At 41.3% G+C, this 18,949-nt stretch overlaps 3 protein-coding genes across 11 annotated transcripts in view; 1 reads left to right on the top strand and 2 right to left on the bottom strand.

The window, feature by feature from the left end:
* Positions 1-818: 818 nt before the first annotated feature.
* LOC308572970 (olfactory receptor-like protein COR4) lies at positions 819-3,109 on the bottom strand. Of its 2 annotated transcripts, none has more exons than XM_081169578.1 (2): positions 2,779-3,109; positions 819-1,843 (listed from the first exon to the last, which is right to left on the bottom strand). In XM_081169578.1, the coding sequence occupies exon 2, from the start codon at positions 1,831-1,833 to the stop codon at positions 886-888; it is 948 nt and encodes a 315-aa protein (XP_081025704.1). In that variant the 5' UTR covers positions 1,834-1,843; positions 2,779-3,109; the 3' UTR covers positions 819-885. The 2 variants fall into 2 exon arrangements, with proteins under 2 accessions (XP_081025704.1, XP_081025705.1); XM_081169579.1 differs by having other exon boundaries at positions 819-1,838; positions 2,949-3,109.
* A 192-nt stretch (positions 3,110-3,301) lies between these two features.
* Positions 3,302-17,173, top strand: LOC308572883 (olfactory receptor 5AS1-like). Of its 8 annotated transcripts, none has more exons than XM_081169353.1 (7): positions 3,302-3,437; positions 3,741-4,015; positions 4,116-4,200; positions 10,758-10,859; positions 11,257-11,395; positions 13,909-13,974; positions 15,412-17,173. In XM_081169353.1, exon 7 carries the CDS (start codon positions 15,508-15,510, stop codon positions 16,474-16,476), a length of 969 nt encoding a protein of 322 aa, XP_081025479.1. In that variant the 5' UTR covers positions 3,302-3,437; positions 3,741-4,015; positions 4,116-4,200; positions 10,758-10,859; positions 11,257-11,395; positions 13,909-13,974; positions 15,412-15,507; the 3' UTR covers positions 16,477-17,173. The 8 variants fall into 8 exon arrangements, with proteins under 8 accessions (XP_081025479.1, XP_081025480.1, XP_081025478.1 ...); XM_081169354.1 differs by having other exon boundaries at positions 3,329-3,362; XM_081169352.1 differs by lacking the exon at positions 3,302-3,437 and adding an exon at positions 3,445-3,641 and having other exon boundaries at positions 11,309-11,395.
* Positions 7,007-18,949, bottom strand: part of LOC308594215 (uncharacterized protein) — a gene marked incomplete at both ends in the record, with an annotated part of 32,229 nt that continues 20,286 nt past the window's right edge. The window contains one exon of the mRNA XM_081207106.1: positions 7,007-7,197. Coding sequence (XP_081063232.1) covers positions 7,007-7,197 — 191 coding nt within the window. The remainder of the gene's footprint in view (positions 7,198-18,949) is intronic.

Below are 18,949 nucleotides of genomic sequence, written 5' to 3'. Positions count from 1 at the left end.
CAATCACAGGGCCCAGAAATCATGATTCCAAGGTACAAGGGTTAGACAAGAGATACACATTTGAATGGAAGCAATGAAGATGTCCCAACAGTTACCACACTCCTCCCACCATGATTTTAAAGACAGGGCGAGCTCTCACACATGACTTTCTTGCTTTACAAGATTTCTGTGAGCACAAATGTAAGCTCTGTTTGGGCTGATGCATGGGCTCACTGTGTCTTGCCCTCAGACTCTGGATTCACTGCCACCTCTTTCTGTTCAGTCCCTCCTATAGGTTGGCCGAAGTGCTCCCCCTACCCCAGTGAAACTCTGTGCTTCACAGGAGGGGCAGTGGAGAGAGCCAGCAGATTTGCTTCTCCCCCCCCCCCCGATATCTAGAGTTGCAAGAGGAGAACCTCCATCTTCCATCCCCGGCTGGCAGCCTTCAAGGTTCAGCCTCCACCACTTCTTCTCTCTGCTCCTCTTCCATTTGGGACTGCCAAACCATGCTAGATCCTGATGAAACTGAGAGGCCTATGACAGACTGAACAGAGAAGGAAAGCACAGTGTATGCATTTAACATATCCAGGGAATTCTGAAATACACACCTTCTCAATTCCCTCATCTCCTGACAAGACAATTGGCATTTAATTCATTCTTTGTAGGGTAATGCTGGACCTGAAGTTCCATGTCCCTCGATGTCCATAGACAGGAAGGTTTAAGGTATATGTGGTGGGCTGGAAAAAGATGCAGTTGCTAGGATTTTATTATTCTATTGGTATAGGTCACCAAAATACATTTGGAAATGTTCCAGTATGTTCAGTTGATATAAGGCCATGCCTTAAGATTTTATTGGCATATAGGTGGCCCAGTCCACCTATACTTGGTAACTGTTAAAAGAGATATTTATTGAAATACCACTTTTCTCTGAATCACTTTTCTTAGAGCACATTTTACATCCTTGTTCCTCAGACTGTAGATCAAAGGATTCAACACAGGTATTATCACTGTGTAAAACACAGAGGCTACTTTGTCTGTGTCAAGAAAGTAGCTGGAGCTGGGTCTGAAGTACATGAAAAGAATGGTCCCATGGTATATGGCCACAGCTGTGAGATGGGAGGCACATGTGGAGAAAGCTTTATGCCTCCCCTCAGCAGAGCGAATCCTGACTACAGCTATAATGATGAATACATAAGAGATTATAATGACCAGCAAGGTGCTCATTTCAAATAGGCTACCAAAAATGAATACCAGCATCTCATTGATGTAGATATCATTACAGGCCAGTTTCAGAAGAGGCGTGAGATCACAAAAGAAGTGATTGATGATATTGGAACCACAGAAGGACAGTCTCAACAAGCCACCTGTCTGAATCAGAGAGTTCACAATACCCAAGAGGTAGGATCCTGCTATCAGACCTGCACAAAGTTTCTTGGTCATCACAGAAGCATAGAGCAGGGGGTTGCAGATAGCCACATACCGGTCATATGCCATGGCTGCCAGAAGAAAAAACTCAGTAGTGGCAAAGATTGCAAAGAAACAATATTGTGAAATGCAGGCAGCGTAAGTGATGCTTTTGTTTTCTACTAAAAAATTCACCAGCATATTAGGTGTGATGGTGGTGGAATAGCAGGCATCTAGGAAGGACAGGCTGCTGAGAAAAAAATACATTGGGGTGTGCAGTTGAGGATCTATGCCAATCAATATAATCATCCCAAGATTCCCCACCAGTGTGGCAATATAGATTATTAAAAAGACCACGAAGAGTGGAGGACACAGCTCCAGATTTTCTGTTAGTCCAAAGAGATTGAAGCTGGTTGCCATGGTGTAATTTTCTTTAGCCATTGGATTCATTCACACTTTCCTGTTAGGAAAAACAAAGCAAGATTTCTTTATTAGATATGGGACACCATAGCATTTTAACCTCTTTTTGTCTCTTTTTCTCTAACCTCAGTAGTTGAACTGTGTGAGCTACAATTGTTTGGCTGAGAGGTCCTCTTTGATGGACCTTTATTAACTGGAGACTTTTTTAAAAAGTGATATCTGGTGGAGGGTTTTAAATCTGGTTTTGCCATTGCACCCATCAATCACCTGGACAGACTGTAAATTCCACAAAATTAATTATTGCAGCTAAAGTGAGCCATTAACGCTCTTAGACCTCTTGGCTACTTCACAGTCCTGCTTCAATTAGATGGAATCACAACTCAAATAAAATGGAATTTGGCAAGAGCAGTGGTCTCTATATGCTTGCTCAGAACTGAGTTTAGGTTACCATGTACAGATTTCACCACATTAGAAGTACATAAAATGTCAAACTGGAAAAAGCAGAATGATACCATGTCCTCTGTGGGCTGCTGGGGAAAGTTCCATGTCATGTCAATTCCCAATACCCTCAAATGATACAACTCTGACACCATTCTAGCTCATAACAATTTACTGTTTTAAGTTACAATAGTGAGCCTGGTGGAATCTGCACACATTTTTTAAAAAAACGCAGTGAAAATGCTTTTAAAAAAAACACGTTTTGAAAAATACATTGAATTTGTCATAGCTCACTCTCGCCATCTAGTGTCACATTTGTATATTGCACATTACAACACACTTAAAACATTTTATTTGCAGCTGTATAGCTGGGTCCCCTACCCCCAGTTTCCATAGTCCTCTAGAACTGGAGTGTTAGAGCCACCTTAAACGTTGGGCTACCCATTCCCTTATCTTCTAGTTCAACACTCCCTGCCTCTGAATTTGACACTGCTCTGGAAGGTGAAGTTCTCTCCACTGTTGACTATGGACCCCTACCACACTGGCATCAGCTGCACTACTCCTCTTTTGATGCTTCCAGACTCTTCTCTTTTCTTCCCCCACAGCTCTTCATCCCATTTCCATTTCTCAAGATCTTCTACCTAACTCTTCCCTTTGAGCATTATTCTTTCTCTTAGACAAGTGTCTCCATCATGGACCTGGATCACTCTCCCTGATTGAACCTCACTTCTATGTCTCCTCACATTTACATAAGTAGATATGTCAAAGTTTCTTCTAGTCTGAACAATGTTGCCCTTTTCCCAGATCACTCCAGTGAACGTTAGGAACATTCTCTTAAGTTTTCAAAATTGGAACAGTTGAATAAAAGAACCACACATTCTCCAAGTCTTTCCCCACATCTGGCTGCAACCACCCTCCTAACCACAAGAGAAACGGAAAGTTAATTCATGGCTAAAGTTTTATTAATTGTTTGGCTTTTATATTCAATAAAACTACTAATGACATCACAAAACTACTAATGACATCACAAAACAAATTTATTCATCTTTATTTGGAAAATATGAATCTTGGATGAAATATAACAGACCTTATTCTGGAGGGCACAAATCAGACTATTTCTGGTATATCAGTCTATTTCAGGGAACCTGCCAGCACCACCCAAAGTCGGGAACGTTGTGAGCTGCCATATGAGATGGGTAAAGAGAACTGATATCCATGAGGCTCAAGGCAGCCCTCAAATGACCAGAGCAATTGCTGTTATATGACTGGGGGTGGGGGACATTCTCTGGGACATGGACCAGATTGCACAACTTAAGACACACGGACCATGAACACAGAGCTTCTCCTATGTTGTTGTTGCATCTCCCATTTTAGAACTCAAAGGCAGCCAACAAAACCAGGTCTATTGATCCTCTGATGCGTCACCACATTTTCCTAGTGAGTTTGACAGGCCCAAAACAGACCTGAGATATTGTAATGATTTTCTTTATGCTTTTCAGACATTTGATAAACAAAGTGAAGAGGCAACCATGAATAAATATTTAGCAAGCTACAAAAAGAGAAAAGTCACTAATGCTATGAGAATTACCTGTAGAAGAAATGGAAGATATCCAGTTGCTTAAGAAGTCATTCCTGAAACGAAGTTGTGCTTTTCTGAACTACTTATGTGTATCATAGAGAGATTTGAGGCAAATTACATGACGTTTTCAAAATTATCTCTAATAACAAAACAACACAATTAAAGTTTCTCCCAGTGGTGTGTTCTCCAAGAAAGGTAATTGATCTCAAAGGTATTTGTGAATATTGTCCCTGTTTGTCAAATGCTTCTTTTACTCCAAAGTAATTTTTGAACTTTTCGTACTTCTGCTTTGCAGTTCTAACCACGTGTTTATTATCAGCAGCACTGTTGGCAACAGATGTCCCACCCACCCAACTTGCATGTTTTGCCCCTACCCAAAGGTAAGCAGGCAATACATGTGTATGGCCTTGCTGTGGAGTTACTCGGACACCATATTTGGGGCCAAGGAGGAAACAGCCTACATAATTTGCCTACAAATTGGGCTGGTTTGGAGGTTTTGCTTACCTCACAACAAATGTGATGTAAACTTGCTGGTGGATAAAGGCATTGAGCTGAATCCTTAATCTAAACAGAGGGGGTGGAAATAAGCCCAATTCCCTTCTTGTCAATCAAGAAGGTTCACAAACCTGCAGGGACGCCATTTAGCCCCATTGAAACAAAATTAATATAGCAGAATTTCCTGTAATGCCTGTCTCCATAATGGAGGTGGAAGTACAGCCTTAAAGTAGGAAGCACAGGAATATAAGATGGTGATGTACTCAAACCCCTGGCTCTTCTAACTCAGTATTGTCTACACCTACTGGCAGTAGCTCCATAAGGTTTCAAGCAGGAGTCTCTGAAACCCTCCCTCAAGATGCTGAGGATTAAACCTGGGACCTTCTGGAAGCAAAACAGATGCTCTACCACTGAGCAGTGGCTTAATAATACTCACCCCTGGAAACAGAGCTAGAATATATCCATGAAAAACGTAAATCAGTACAACTTATGCTAGCTTTCCATGCTTAGGATTGCTCCCTAAACCACCCTTTTCAGTGGAAATACATCCCAGTATCAATTCCCAGTGAAATAAGGGCATATAACTGATGAGATTGTTTATTTTATTGGACCAAACAAAGGCATATTCTTGTCCCCGCCCCCGGTTTTAAACAGCATGATTCTATGAATGTTTAATTGGAAATAAGTACCATTGGATTCAATAGTTCTTATTATCAAATAAGTGTGTATAGAATTGCAGCCATACTACCCAGTCCTAGTATTTTCTGGTAAGTGTGCACAGAATGTTATAGTTGTTCAGTGGAATTCCTGATCTGCACCTTGTGTAGAAGTAAATGAGAGTTCAACCCCAAGAATGCATTTTAATGTTTTACTGTGGAACAGTTTTAAATGCTAGTCAGGTATAAACATTACATGAACAGAATAGTAAAGTAGCACAACTGCAAACAAGCAATGTGGTTCAGTTCTTTATGTTGTTCAGTAAACTTTCCTCTCTCAAATCCCATCTCTGACTTCCGAAGTTTCATTTCCTACTGTAAGAGTTGCAGCTCTGGTTTCCTGGAGATGAGTCATCAGGAAGTTTAGCTCCTTGAAATCTAAAAACACCAGCCTTCCGCTTTCACCCAGAGTGGAACCTCTCGTTTAAGGTAAATGTCTCTTTACAACATTCCAAATACAATGTGTTCAAACACAACATTTTATGTACATGAAACTTACAACTTTAACACAGAAGAGGACTGCAGTCTTGCCCTAAATTCCTAATGAGTGAAGAGGTCATAATGTTTTACGCTCAAGTTGAAGTCGCATTCATGTTCATATTGGATAATACAACTCCTACTGGCTTGCACTCTGCTCAGTCCAATGTGCTCTGAGATGTCTGGCTTCCAATCACCCTTCAATATGTGTGCAAATATTCCTGTCTAAAATTCAAAGAAACAGTAGTTTTATTCCTATCATCCTAAAGCAAGAATGTCTGGAAGTTTCACATCAAAGAATACTCAAAGATATTTGGGTGCAAGTATAGATAATGAACATTTTGCAAGTGTGATATGAAGAAATAGCTCAGAAAAATATCTGAGGGAGGATAAACCCAGTTTCACTGGTGCTAAATAAATAAATTTTGTATTATAGTGAACTTATTTTCACTCTTTCTAAAAGCATTTCATTCTTCTACCAGTCTTATCACACCAAAGTGAAATTTAAGCAAAAAGATCAATCACTGAAATGCCACTAAACTAATGCTAATCATCATTAGCATATTATTAATTACTATCATTATAATAGTCACCTAATGCAGGAAAGGTAACTTATAGAATAAAAATGCAGAGTTAAAACCATCAACCATCAATTCACTAACAAAAAAATAACTTCAATAATTACAGCAACATCAGCAACAGTACATTAGTGGGCCACAACAAGCCTGTCACAATTAACCAAATGCCTGGGGAAAAGAGAATGGTCCAAACTTTTTGCCAAAAAGGCATTAAAATCAGTGGGAGATTTTTCACTGGGGCCACAACTGAAAAAAGAAAAAACCCTTCTCTTTCTTTACATGTGGTATTGATGGACAGTCCATACGTATGTAGGGGAGCAGGGTTGTGCCTGCTGCCCTGCCAATTTCTATATGCATTGCACAAAAGCCTGTTCATCTACACACTTTTTACCTGTTTTATTTAACTTAATTTTGGAACCATTTGTTATGAAACATCTCAAAGTGACGTAACAATAAAAACAACAAAAGTAAAACTATATATGAAACAATATCATACATTAAAACAAGTTCAAATCCAATAAAGGCAGAGACTGGAATTAAAATCTCCACTGAAAAGGATTGTTGATGACATGTACACTTCCCACCCAATTATGAACCATTAGCAGGGCATGGATTTGTACATAAGGAGGTACACTCTGTCTGTGTAACATGCTGAACTTGTGCAGAATGAAGAGGAGACCCTATGGGTGAGATCCTGTGACATCTTTGTGTACATCAGTGGCATGTAGATGCACAGTGTGGACTGAATTGGATTTATCCTTTAAGCTCATAGGTAAACATTGTGCAAAGCTGTCTGCTGTCAGCTCCACTGTAAATGGGTTTACAAAATGGGCATCATGTGTCAGAGAAGGTCAGATGTGGTGCTGATCAGATCCATTCTTCTATAACAGAAAATAGATTTGCTTGTGTTTCTTTCTTCATTAATGTAATAATAGCCTTCTCTGTGCCACTCTCCTCAGGGCATCCTTAACCTCCTTGTTTCTCAGGCTATAGATAAGGGGATTGAGCATGGGAATGACCACAGTATAGAAGACTGAAGCCACTTTGTCTGTACCCAGGGAATAACTAGATCTAGGTCGGAAATACATGAAGAGAACTGTGCCATGGAAGACTGTAACTATCGTGAGGTGGGATGTGCAAGTGGAGAAGGCTTTTTTCTTTCCCTCAGCAGACCTTATCCTTAGCACAGTAATGGCAATGAAAACATAGGAAATAATGATTGTGACAATGCTGCTCATTTCAGCAAAGGTGCCCAATACGAAAACACATAGTTCATTGATGTAAGTGTTTGTGGAAGAAAGTTCCAGCAAAGCAGTGATATCATAGAAGAAATGGTTGATGACGTTGGAGTGACAGAAAGACAATCTGAGCAAGTAACCAGTGTGTGCTGAAGAGGTCATGAAACCCATATGAATGTTACTGTCAACAGCTGTACACACCTTTTCGGGGCATGATAACTGCATAGAGCAAGGGGTTGCAGACGGTGACGTAACGGTCATATGCCATCACAGCAAGCAAGGAGGCACTCTGAGGTTGCCAAAAAGATGAAAGCGTAGTATTGAAGAACGCAACCTACATAGGTAATGGTGGCTTTTCTTACTAAGAGGTCCGCCAACAGCTTTGGAGTGATAACTGTTGAATAAAAGCTGTCAACTATGGACAAGCTCTGGAGGAAGGAGTACATGGGAGTCTGGAGGTGGGCATCAGCATGGATCAAGGCTACCATCCTGAGATTCCCCACCTGGGTGACCAGGTAAATCATTAGGAACAGCTCAAATAAGGTGATCTGCACCTCCCTGGAAGCTGTCAGTCCCGAGAAAACAAATTCAGGGGTAGATGTAGTGCAACTCATGTTCACCATTCATTCAATTCCAAGAGTTACTGCACCAGAATAAAAAAGGCAAAATTTAAACTAGGATAACACAGAGAGCAATTCTTGCAGCCTTCCCCTTGGTTCACCACTGTAAGCACAAAGTGCGGGACTAGATGGGTCATTGGCCTCATCCAACATGGCCTTTTTATGTTCTTCTGAAAATAGATGTATTGTTATATGTCTGTGTTCTGATATCCATGCACATATGTAGCAGAATCCAATGCAACCAATCACCTTTTAATGGTCAATGCTGTCTGTTGCTGAAAGCAGCAAAGCAAGTTGCTAGACTGCTTCTGTGTGCCATCTGTCCTCTACTTTTACCCTGTGTGACAGTTTACCAGGACCAAGAAAGACTTTTGCTCTTGGGCACAAGAGTCCTGTCAGAACAATGAGTGCAAATGAACAGTCTTTCTCATATACATAGACCCATGGATTGGAGACCATGACTTATTATTCTTTGCATTGCTATCTCCCCACTCTGAGGAATTCTTGAACTATTTTAATATATGACTTCAGAAAGAAATGATGGGTGATAGATGATAGATAGATAGATAGATAGATAGATAGATAGATGATAGATAGATGATAGATAGATAGATAGATAGATAGATAGATAGATAGATAGATGACTGACAGACAGATATAGATATCACATATGATTATATCCTGATTTCTTTTCTGGCAACCTGAAATCCATTTGGATGCATAACCATGCTTACGGGATGGGATTTTTTTCTTGATTCATGGAATCACAGAATTGGGTGGAAGATCTAGGTTTTTGTGTGTAGCATGCTATTGCTGTGGAAGAGAATGCACTGCAGAGCTGTTCTGGGTTCATTATAATGCCTTTCACCACTTGGGAGCAGCATTAATCACATAAAGTTGAGCATTCTTGGGGAATAGCAGAGAATTATGCGACACCTTAGTGGTGCCACGAGACATCTCCCTATCCACCCTCTGCAGCTGATGAGCATGTTCACTCCTCTAGAATGTAAACGTCTTGCAATGTTGTGTAAACATTTCTCATTTATTGCTTCTTAATTAGTTACAGTTTACAAACTGAAAATCTCAAACTTGCTTCAAGAATTCTTCCTGGTGATGGAACACACCATACAACAAACGTGCTTGATGCTTGGAATACAAGATTTCCTGCTGCAGTAGGTTGTCCATTTAGCTCCCAATGTCACCCATCAATGAACTAAGTCAAATTAATGGGGTGGGGCAAATTTTTCAGCCTGAAGGCCACACTCACCTTAGGGCAATTTTCTGGGGGCCACATGCAAGCGGTGGGAGGGGAAATGCCCTTAGGCTTCTGATTTTATTAAAATGTTAAACTAGCATTTTAGCCACCTTCTCTGATTGACTTTTTTAGTGTCTTTGTGTGCTGGCATTTTTAGTTGCACTTTGAGGCCCCCAGGATTCCACCCCCCTTGAAATAACTTCTTTTTAGTAATTGGAGACATATCCAAATGCTTCATACTCAAAATAGACTCATTGAAATAAATGGTTTTTAGTTGTTATTATGAGTTTTGGGAGGTGAGATCCTCCCCCCAATAACCTCTACATTCAGTGAAGGGTTAGAAATTCATGAGCAAACTCATAAATTCATGAATTTAGCAAGGGCTGGAAATAATACTAGCTAGCTTCCTCATGAGGCTCACTGTGTGTGGGTCATTGAGGAAACAAAAGGCTGATAAAGGCCTGCTTTGTTTGATAATGGCAAGGCATTGGCAAAACATCAGACTCTCTGCCCAGTAGCTTTTAAGGTTGGTAGGGTTACCATTGGCCGGATGAAAGCAATAGCAAAAAAGAAGAAGCAAGCCTTTTGCAGTGGACTTGAGAAACAGAGGTTGCCATGGTTGGGGCAACAGAGGCTGGGGATGCTGGAAGCGGAAGGTTTGTTTTCTGCAGGTACCACTAGGAAACAGGAGGAGGAAGACATGGCAGAACTTCATGTTAGGACTGAAGGGCAGTCGCCATGCTGGCTGGCTGGAGCAGGCTGTTACAGACAGACACAGCTTTGGTGCTCAGGATGCCTCTGAATCCAATGCTGCGCTGTTGGAAAGGACAAGCCCCTCTAGAGATGCAAATGCTGTGAGCTCTCCATAAAACTCAGGTGTAAATATGTGTGTAAAAACCGTACTTCATAAAGACCCTAGCCTCTGTTGTGCCTCATTTCCTTCAAAGAAACACAAACCCTGGTGAAGTGTCAAGAACCCTGGAATCTCTTGCTACTGCTCAACAGAGATTGGGGTGGCTTGATTCCACTCTGAATACAACTAATGTTGGATACAACATTTGGGTTTTCTGAAAGGGGTGGGGAACCTCCAGCCCACAAGTCTTTATACTTTGATCATGTAAACCACCCTGTGATCTTTGGATGAAGGGTGCGATAAAAATTTAATTAATAATAGTAATAAGTCAAGTGCAGGGCCAATTTACAATGGTCCCAGGGTATGATTGGGAAAGCACATGGAGCCATTTGGTAAAGCTGAGCACGTCTGGATCTGGTCAGTACCTGGACAGGTGACCTCTGCAAACCGCATTTATGTCAAATACAAATGTAAGAAAATAGTCACAAATAATTGAATAAAATGCAAAGTAAATGGGATGTCATTGGTAGGACTGTTGGGGCTTTTGGCTGGCTGGAATGACTCCTCAAACTCTCATAATGCCGATTGCTTGCCTGAAAGAAAGATGGAGAGGTGTATGGCTAGGTGTGTAGAAGTTTACTACACAGAGTGAAGAATCACATTCACTGCTCTGTGCACTTCTGCCTCTGTTTCCACCCACCACAGGCATTTGGCTCCCAGAAGCTTGTCAGTGAGGGAATGTGGCCTTCAGATTGAAAAAAGATTTCCCATCCCTGTTCTACGTGAGCAGGAATTCTGAATACACAGGTAAGGCAATAAGTTTCAAGAGACCATTGTGATGAATATAAGATCTGGACTCCAGCATGCAACACTGAACGACCTATTCAAAGGGACCTTATATGGTGTCTCTCTCCCTCTCGCCAACCAACTTGACAACCAAAATGACAGGTATTATTTCCCTTTTAACAAAATGAGGTGCTCAGGTTGTTCCATCAAAATGGGTTCTTTACTCATCTTCATGTCAGGCAACAAACTTCTGTGCTTTTAAAGAAAGTACTGTGTTTTTGTTTTTTGCAGTTTGCTAAGTTTTCCTATCAAATGTTAGTCAAAATACTATGAACTTTACTTAACTTTTCAAGGCAACTTTTCTGCATGTCATTAATCTACCCCCCAGGAGATGCAAAGGGCATTTTAATTTTCCCAGCAGGTCTTGTCTTGAAAGACAGAGATATGAGTTTATCTCTCTATCAAAGCAGCATTATGTTGGATGGAAGGAAACCATCAGCTCTGTTCTTACATATCCTCTGGAACAGAGAATGGCTGTCATCCTTCTTATCTAACAGGTATGACCATTTCTCCAATGTAAAGGGGAAAAAGGGCTGGTGATGAGATGTTCAGAGAACTTAGAAGCTTTGAGTGAAGCACGTGTGCCAAAGTGTGAGAAAGTGATGAGAAAGATACTCTTCTTTGGAATATTTCAAAACAGTACTGTTGCTTTCTTAAAGTATCTTTTGAAGCTCTTGTACTAACGCAAAATATAATTTCAATAAGACTGAAGGCTTGATTGGTAGATATATCAACTAAAGTTTGTTAGTTGATTGAGTGAAGGTTGGTAACTCGAATTAGCAAGAGCCAAATGTGGCAGAGGAGCCAAGAGGTTATTAGGGGGGCTAAATTAGTTGCTACGAGTTTCTATAAAAGGGAATCAATAAAAGTTAAGGAAAACTTTTTATTCTTACATTAAATTCAAGTTACATTGCACTTTAAAAGAATATATGAAAAGGAACCTGTGTTTCTTGTAAAATCACTATGGGATGTTTTATGGGAAGCAATGCATAAACAAAATGTTACAGAGGCTTGACTGACCTCACTCAGAAGCCATGCATTTAGTGTCATTGGTCCTATGCTGTAAAACAGGGACATCCAACTCCCAATAGACTGCAATCTGCTCACAGTATACAAAAACTGGCAGTGATCTACCCATTGTTGTTGAGCTTTTTTGGGAAAGGCAAAATTGTTTTAGGAAGCCAAAATTGTTTTCCCCCCTTTGGGTGGTCAGGGGGAGGAGCTCACTGAGGGGCCCAAGATCTACCAGCATCTACCAGGAACACCCCACAATCTACCAGTGGATCATGATCTACCTGTTGGACATGTCTGCTGTAAAACACTCCCCAACAGAGATTGGGCAGGCATCCTCCCTTTTGACTTTTCAGATGTCTCTTAAAGACTTTTCTATGGCCTATGCAGTTGTTTAGAATTTTATTGAGTAACCAATCATAATAATTATAATAATTGCTCTGTATTACCTTTAATGGTTTTTATGTTTTTATATTGCACCGTACTGCCCTGATATTTTATGAGATGGTGGTATATAAATACATCAATTAATAAATAAGAGTAAGAATAAGAATAAAGAATAATGAGGTATGGGTAACATTACATTATTTTAATGAAATTGACTAATTGGTTAAAGAGCTAAAATTATATTAAATTCGTTGATAATCCTATATTAAAATTATGCTTACCTATATTTAAAATTAACTAAAAGGCAGACAAGGTTTTAAAAAGCATTTAGGCACCCCTTAATCATGATTATCATGCCTCTCTCCCCCTGCTCTGTCATTGCTATACATCTATATATTGTGATAGTATTATATGCCCTAATGCTGAAGTAGGGAGTGCCTCATCATTTAACATATAGCACTTTTAATTTGCACAGTGTTTCATAATCTTACAATGAGCACTGACACTTTATGGAATAGATTACTGCTCCCACCTTTCAGAGGCAGTGTGTTTTTCAGGGCCAAAAGATGGAGCATGAGTCTCTTAATCTCAGGGCTGTGGGCTTGAGAGCCACATTGGGCAAAAGACCCTAACGATCCCTTCCAACTCTACAATTTTATGATGCTATGATGCAAGTTCTCCAGGCCATAGTTCCAACCCGATCCGACAGGTTTGGTGTGAATTATTATGAGAGCATTGCATGGGTTAGTTATCCCTAGACCCTGCACTTTCTCTCTGAAAGTGCTATGTGAAGTAAAAATGCTAATCTGCATTCTTAGTAGACATTGAAGGATATGTTCCTCCTGCTACTGAATTCATGCTCCCCACAGTGCAGATGGCAATGGAAGCAAAAGCCTGTCACAGGGCAGAAACTAGCAAGGAAAGGGCCAGAAGGAGCACCTTAGTCATATTATTGTCTCTGATAATACTTGAAGCATTATCCCCAAGTTTCTTCAGATGCTGAAGTGCTAAAACATTTTGCTCAAGTTTTTGAATATATACACCCACCCATATGGTTGGAGCCCGTTATGACTGAATTCCCGTTTTTATAATATTCTTTTACTGGTTCTATGCTGTAGCTTTGTTTTTATGTATTCACTGTTTTATTGTATTTTGAAATAATAGGCAGCTCAGAAATGTTTTCAAACAAACAAACAAACAAACAAACAAACAAACAAACAAACAAACAAGATTTTATACCCCCTTTCCACTGAAGTACACAAGGCAGCTTACCTAAAATCAGCACAGTACCAAAATACAACCCCAAAGCAAAATGACATATTTTCCCTATGTACCCCTCAGCTAAGTTAGTGAAACTCTTCACAACGAACTCCTCACAGAAACTCCTCACAATGAAACTGATTTACCTTCAAGTTTTTACACAGTGGCTGGATATGGGGGTCGTCCCTTATGAAGTAGTCTCTGTAGCTACGGTGGAGCAGGTGAACAGGGAATCAAACAGAAACGGCTCTCTCGATTGGTTAACCTGGATTTTTTTTAAAAAAGGTGAACTTGTGTATACATTCTTGGACTGTTACGTGTACAAAATGCTAAAACTTTCTCTTTCTTGCAGATACCCCCCCAAAAAATTTGTCACCCCTCCTTACATTTTTCTAGTGATAGCCATCATCTCATGGAAGTAAGTACTGTGCTCACTATCATCATGATTTGTTTTATCATCATGATTTACTAGCAGCTTTGGGGGGCAGAGAGGGATTATTTAAGAAACCAGAAAACAGCTCAGCCTGCAATCCTAACTCTGCTTTCTTTGGAGTGAGCCCCACTGAATTAAGTAGGACTTCCTTTTAAATATACATGGTTAAGGTTGTGCTGTAAACAAGCTCTCTTGTTCTGAGTTTTATATAAAAAATAAAGTATTATATGTGCATAATTGTGCTTATATACTGAGAGAAAGATAGAGCAAAGAAGGAAGCAGGGAAGTACCATAGTATTAAAAATACTTTAAATGCACACATATCAGTGGTGTAGCGTGGGGGGTGCAGGGGGGGCCGACCGCACCGGGCGCAACATCTGGGGGTTAGGGTTAGGGGGCGCAAATCCACGGGTTAGGGGGCGCAAATTACTTGCCTTGCCCCGGGTGCTGACAACCCACGCTACGCCACTGACACATATATACAGTGGTACCTCGGGTTACAGACGCTTCAGGTTACAGACTCCGCTAACCCAGAAATAGTACCTCGGGTTAAGAACTTTGCTTCAGGATGAGAACAGAAATTGTGCAGCGGCGGCACAGCAGCAGCAGGAGGCCCCATTAGCTAAAGTGGTGCCTCAGGTTAAGAACAGTTTCAGGTTAAGAACGGACCTCCAGAACGAATTAAGTTCTTAACCCGAGGTACCACTGTACACACACACCTCTGCCCCCATTAGTTTTTCACTGATTAAACATTTGTATAAGCTACTGTTTTATTGTTTTAAAGCTGTGACTGTGTAAATATCTTCCTGTTGGTTTATAGTTTAATGCAGAGGTGAATAACTGGTCGGCCCCATAGGTTGCTGGCATCCTAACACTCATCAACCCCAGTCAGTCAGTTGTCAGGCATGATGGGAGTTGTAGTACAGCAGCATCTGGAGGTCCACAACTTCCCCAACTCTATTCTACTGACTGGTGTTCTTTATTCTGAAAGTTTTATTCTGTTTTAATACAAGTTTTAAAACTAATATATTGCATTATGAAGCATTGCCTTGTTGTGTTTTATAGTTATATTCCTGTTCACCATCTTGAATGCAAGTAATGCAGAAAGGTTGTGTGTGTGTGTGTGTGTATCATAGGACATTAATGGCAGACATTGCTGTTACATGTGGCACATCTCCCTTTTGCCTTCAGCAAGCAGGTTTTTCAGGATTTGTACTGTAAAGCTACTGATTCTCAATTTATTCACATCTCCAAACACTATATGCACAACTTGAATATATTCATATTATGCCAAATAGGGCCACTCATTTTTATTACCTGTATGACAACACTTGTGAAGTTTTTCAGTGGGATAAACGGTGATTATACAAAGCAGCGTTTCAGAATGGATGGGTTGTTAAGCACATTCACCTTCTCTTTCAGATACAGGTAACAGACAAAATCTGAGGGGAAACCTGCTCTTGGAACAACTTCTATGCCGTCTCCCTACTCAGATTGGCAAGTGCTGCTTCTGCATATATGAATATGCAGACAGAAGCAATGGTCAAGGGGAATCAGACAACAGTGACTGAGTTCATTCTCCTTGGTTTCACAGATCATCAAGAGACACAGGTAGTCCTCTTTGTGCTCTTCCTGGCCATCTATGTGGCCACCCTGGTGGGGAACATCGGCATCATGACGTTAATCTGGATCAGTCCCTCTCTGCACAGTCCGATGTACTTTTTTCTCAACAATCTGGCCTTCCTAGACCTCAGTTACTCCTCTGCCATTACTCCCAAGATGCTGGCCAGTTTCTTAACAGGAAGGAAAACTATTTCGCTTGCAGGATGCATTGCGCAAATGTATCTGTTTGCTTCCTTTGCAGATGCGGAATGCCTCCTGCTGGCTGCCATGGCGTACGACCGCTACATGGCCATTTGTAACCCGCTGCTTTATCCGGTTCTCATGTCACGCAAGGTTTGTGTCTGGCTAGTAGCTGGCTCCTATCTCACAGGCGGCATGAGCTCATTTATGCACACTTACTTTACATTCCGCCTCTCCTTCTGCAATTCCAATGTCATCAATCATTTCTTCTGTGACATCCCTCCTCTGTTGGCCCTCTCCTGCTCCAACACCCACTTCAATGAAATCCTGCTCTTTGCCCTTTGTGGATTCATCCAAACGAGCACTTTCGTGTTCATCCTTATTTCTTACGCCTGCATCCTTTGCACCATCCTAAGGATCCACTCAGCAGAAGGCCGCCACAAAGCCTTTTCCACCTGCACGTCCCACTTGACAGCTGTCACTTTGTACTATGGTACTCTTCTCTTCACATACTTGCGCCCAAGCTCCAGCTATACTCTGGACACAGACAAAATAATCTCAGTGTTTTATACTGTGATTTTCCCCATGTTGAACCCATTGATCTACAGCTTGAGAAATGAAGAGGTGAAGGATACCCTCGGCAAAATATTGCAAAGGAAAGTGATGGTACTCAGAGGTCGATAGCAAGATTTCCATTTATTATTGGCGGCATAAACACCACCACTTGCCATACAGATTTGAATCTACGGATCCACAACAACAGAATGCTACACCCTTTACAGTACTTGTGGTTGTATTGTATTTAAGGTTGCCCCACATCTGGAATTTCCCGGGCATATCTGGAATATTGCATTTGGAAGCAGTGTCTAGGTAGGAATCGCAAAAATATTTGGGAAAATCCAGACGTATGGCAACCCATGTCAGCAATATTGTTTTTGGCTATTTCCCTTAAAAATAACTCAAAAAACTTCAAAAGGGTTTGCCCAACAAATTTGGCCAAAATTCAAAAAGCTAAACAACTTTGGCAAAGGAAGAAGAAGCTCAGCAACTTTTCTGGCTGGATTTTCACCATTTGGAATATGTTGACCCTAATAATATTGCTTCAATTCGGTTTTGCAGGTGATCATTACTTCATTTAAAACCATTTACTTAACCAGTGATATTTAGATGTTTAATGGCTGTGTGGGACATAGCAGCTTTCTAATGGAAAAGTTGGAGAACATTACATCTTTTGGAAGAGGTGATGAAGACATTTTCAAATAGATACACTGTGAGTCATGTGATTTGTGGATCACGGTCATAAAGTTTCTATCAGTTATGAAAACACTGTAAGTGCTCTGGATAAGAGTTCCTATAAACAATTTATTGGGACAGTATAAAATAGTATTTTCACTGAAGCTTTATTCAGAAATTGCTCTCTTCATGCTCAGAAGCATCTTACTGAAAACACAATGCTGGAATAGATGGACCTGTGGTTTGTACTGTCAGTGATCACCTTCTAGACCTGGAGACACATTTCTAATCATTTTCTGAATCGCCATGAGTGCATCATGATTATATGTCACACACAGTTAGGAATGGGCCTAATGTTTCCCAGTGGACAATTCAGTGTAAAAGAGGGTGTTTCAGGGGTTGAGAGATCCCCATATGAATATATTTAGGGTAGGCCCTTATGCATCATCAAAGAGGCGGACAAAAGAGGGCACATATTTGCATAAAATTAGCATCGGGTAATGCACACAGATAGAAATAAATAAATTACTATAATTTAAATAGAAATATGTCTCACCATAGTGAGAAGGAATGTGACCTGTGTGCCTTCTCAATCTGTTGTGGTTCAGGTGTTGTTGATGAGGAGTTTCAAGGCTTCCTCACCCTGTCCCTCCTTGTGGTTCTTTAAGCTGGACTAGACAGCTTTAAACAGTGGACTGTCCTCTGTAAAAGTAGGACACACAACCACCCTAGTCATATTTGCCACCCCCAACAGGTGTTACTTGGGCATTATTTTTGTTCCCCTTTAAAATTGCCCTTTGCAATCCTAGTAATGGTGATGTTGCTGCCCAGCCAATCAGATTTGGTTATTTGAGGGCAAGCACAGCTAATGAAGAGCAAGTAAAGGTCTGAATTAGTTTGTTTTGCTTTTGGTGACATCGTCACATAGCCAGATCAGAGTGGCATTGCCGCTGTTACTGGTGGGAGATGGGCACTTTGATGAAAAGTGCCACAGTAAAGCTGCAGCCATTTTCAGTAGCAGTAGCCACCAGTTATAGTGTTGCCATTGGAACAGGGAGCACCGAGCTAAGGAGCACACTCACTGCCTAAATTGCTGGGACTTCTCTCTGTAATGGCCTCAGGAGAAAAGGGGCCCTGATCACAAACGGTGAGTGGGATTTTTGCCAGGGGAGGAAACCACATACACCCCCATTATAACCCAGCCTTAAGGTAAAGGTAAAGGGACCCCTGACCATTAGGTCCAGTCATGACCGACTCTAGAGTTGCGGCACTCATCTCGCTTTATTGGCCGAGGGAGCCGGCGTACAGCTTCCGGATTATGTGGCGAGCATGACTAAGCTGCTTCTGGTGAACCAAAGCAGTGCACGGAAACACCGTTTACCTTCCCGCTGGAGCAGTACCTATTTATCTACTTGCACTTTGACATGCTTTCGAACTGCTAGGTTAGCAGGAGCTGGGACCAAGCAACGGGAGCTCACCCCGTTGCGGGGATTCGAACCGCTGACCTTCTGATCGGCAAGTCCTATGCTCTGTGGTTTAACCCACAGCGCCACCCACGTCCCTAACCCAGCCTTAGATAATAAATTATTTGAAGGGTGGTTGTGAGTGCTCACAGAAAAGGACAAGAAGCCCAATTCATTTAATTTGTGTTTCAGTGACTGAGCCTGGTCTTCATTAATCTCCACCTGCTGTGTGTGTGTAATTCCCCCCCCCCAAAGGATACAGAGTGCATCTCCAGACATGCAGTGAACATGTACCTGGAAGCATAGGTGCCAATTCCCTGGAGCCCTGGGTGCCTGAGCACCCACAAGATTCCTCATGAAGGGGCCAGGCACCCACAAATTTCAGTGCCAGGGGCATGTACACTGCATGGCACCCACAGCCCTGGCGACCCATGGTCATGGGCCCAAGCTGGCACTCCTGC

Source organism: Podarcis bocagei, assembly GCF_964188305.1.
Source record: "Podarcis bocagei genome assembly, chromosome: 1".
Taxonomy (NCBI): domain Eukaryota; kingdom Metazoa; phylum Chordata; class Lepidosauria; order Squamata; family Lacertidae; genus Podarcis; species Podarcis bocagei.
This window is presented reverse-complemented; position numbering and strand designations above follow the sequence as displayed.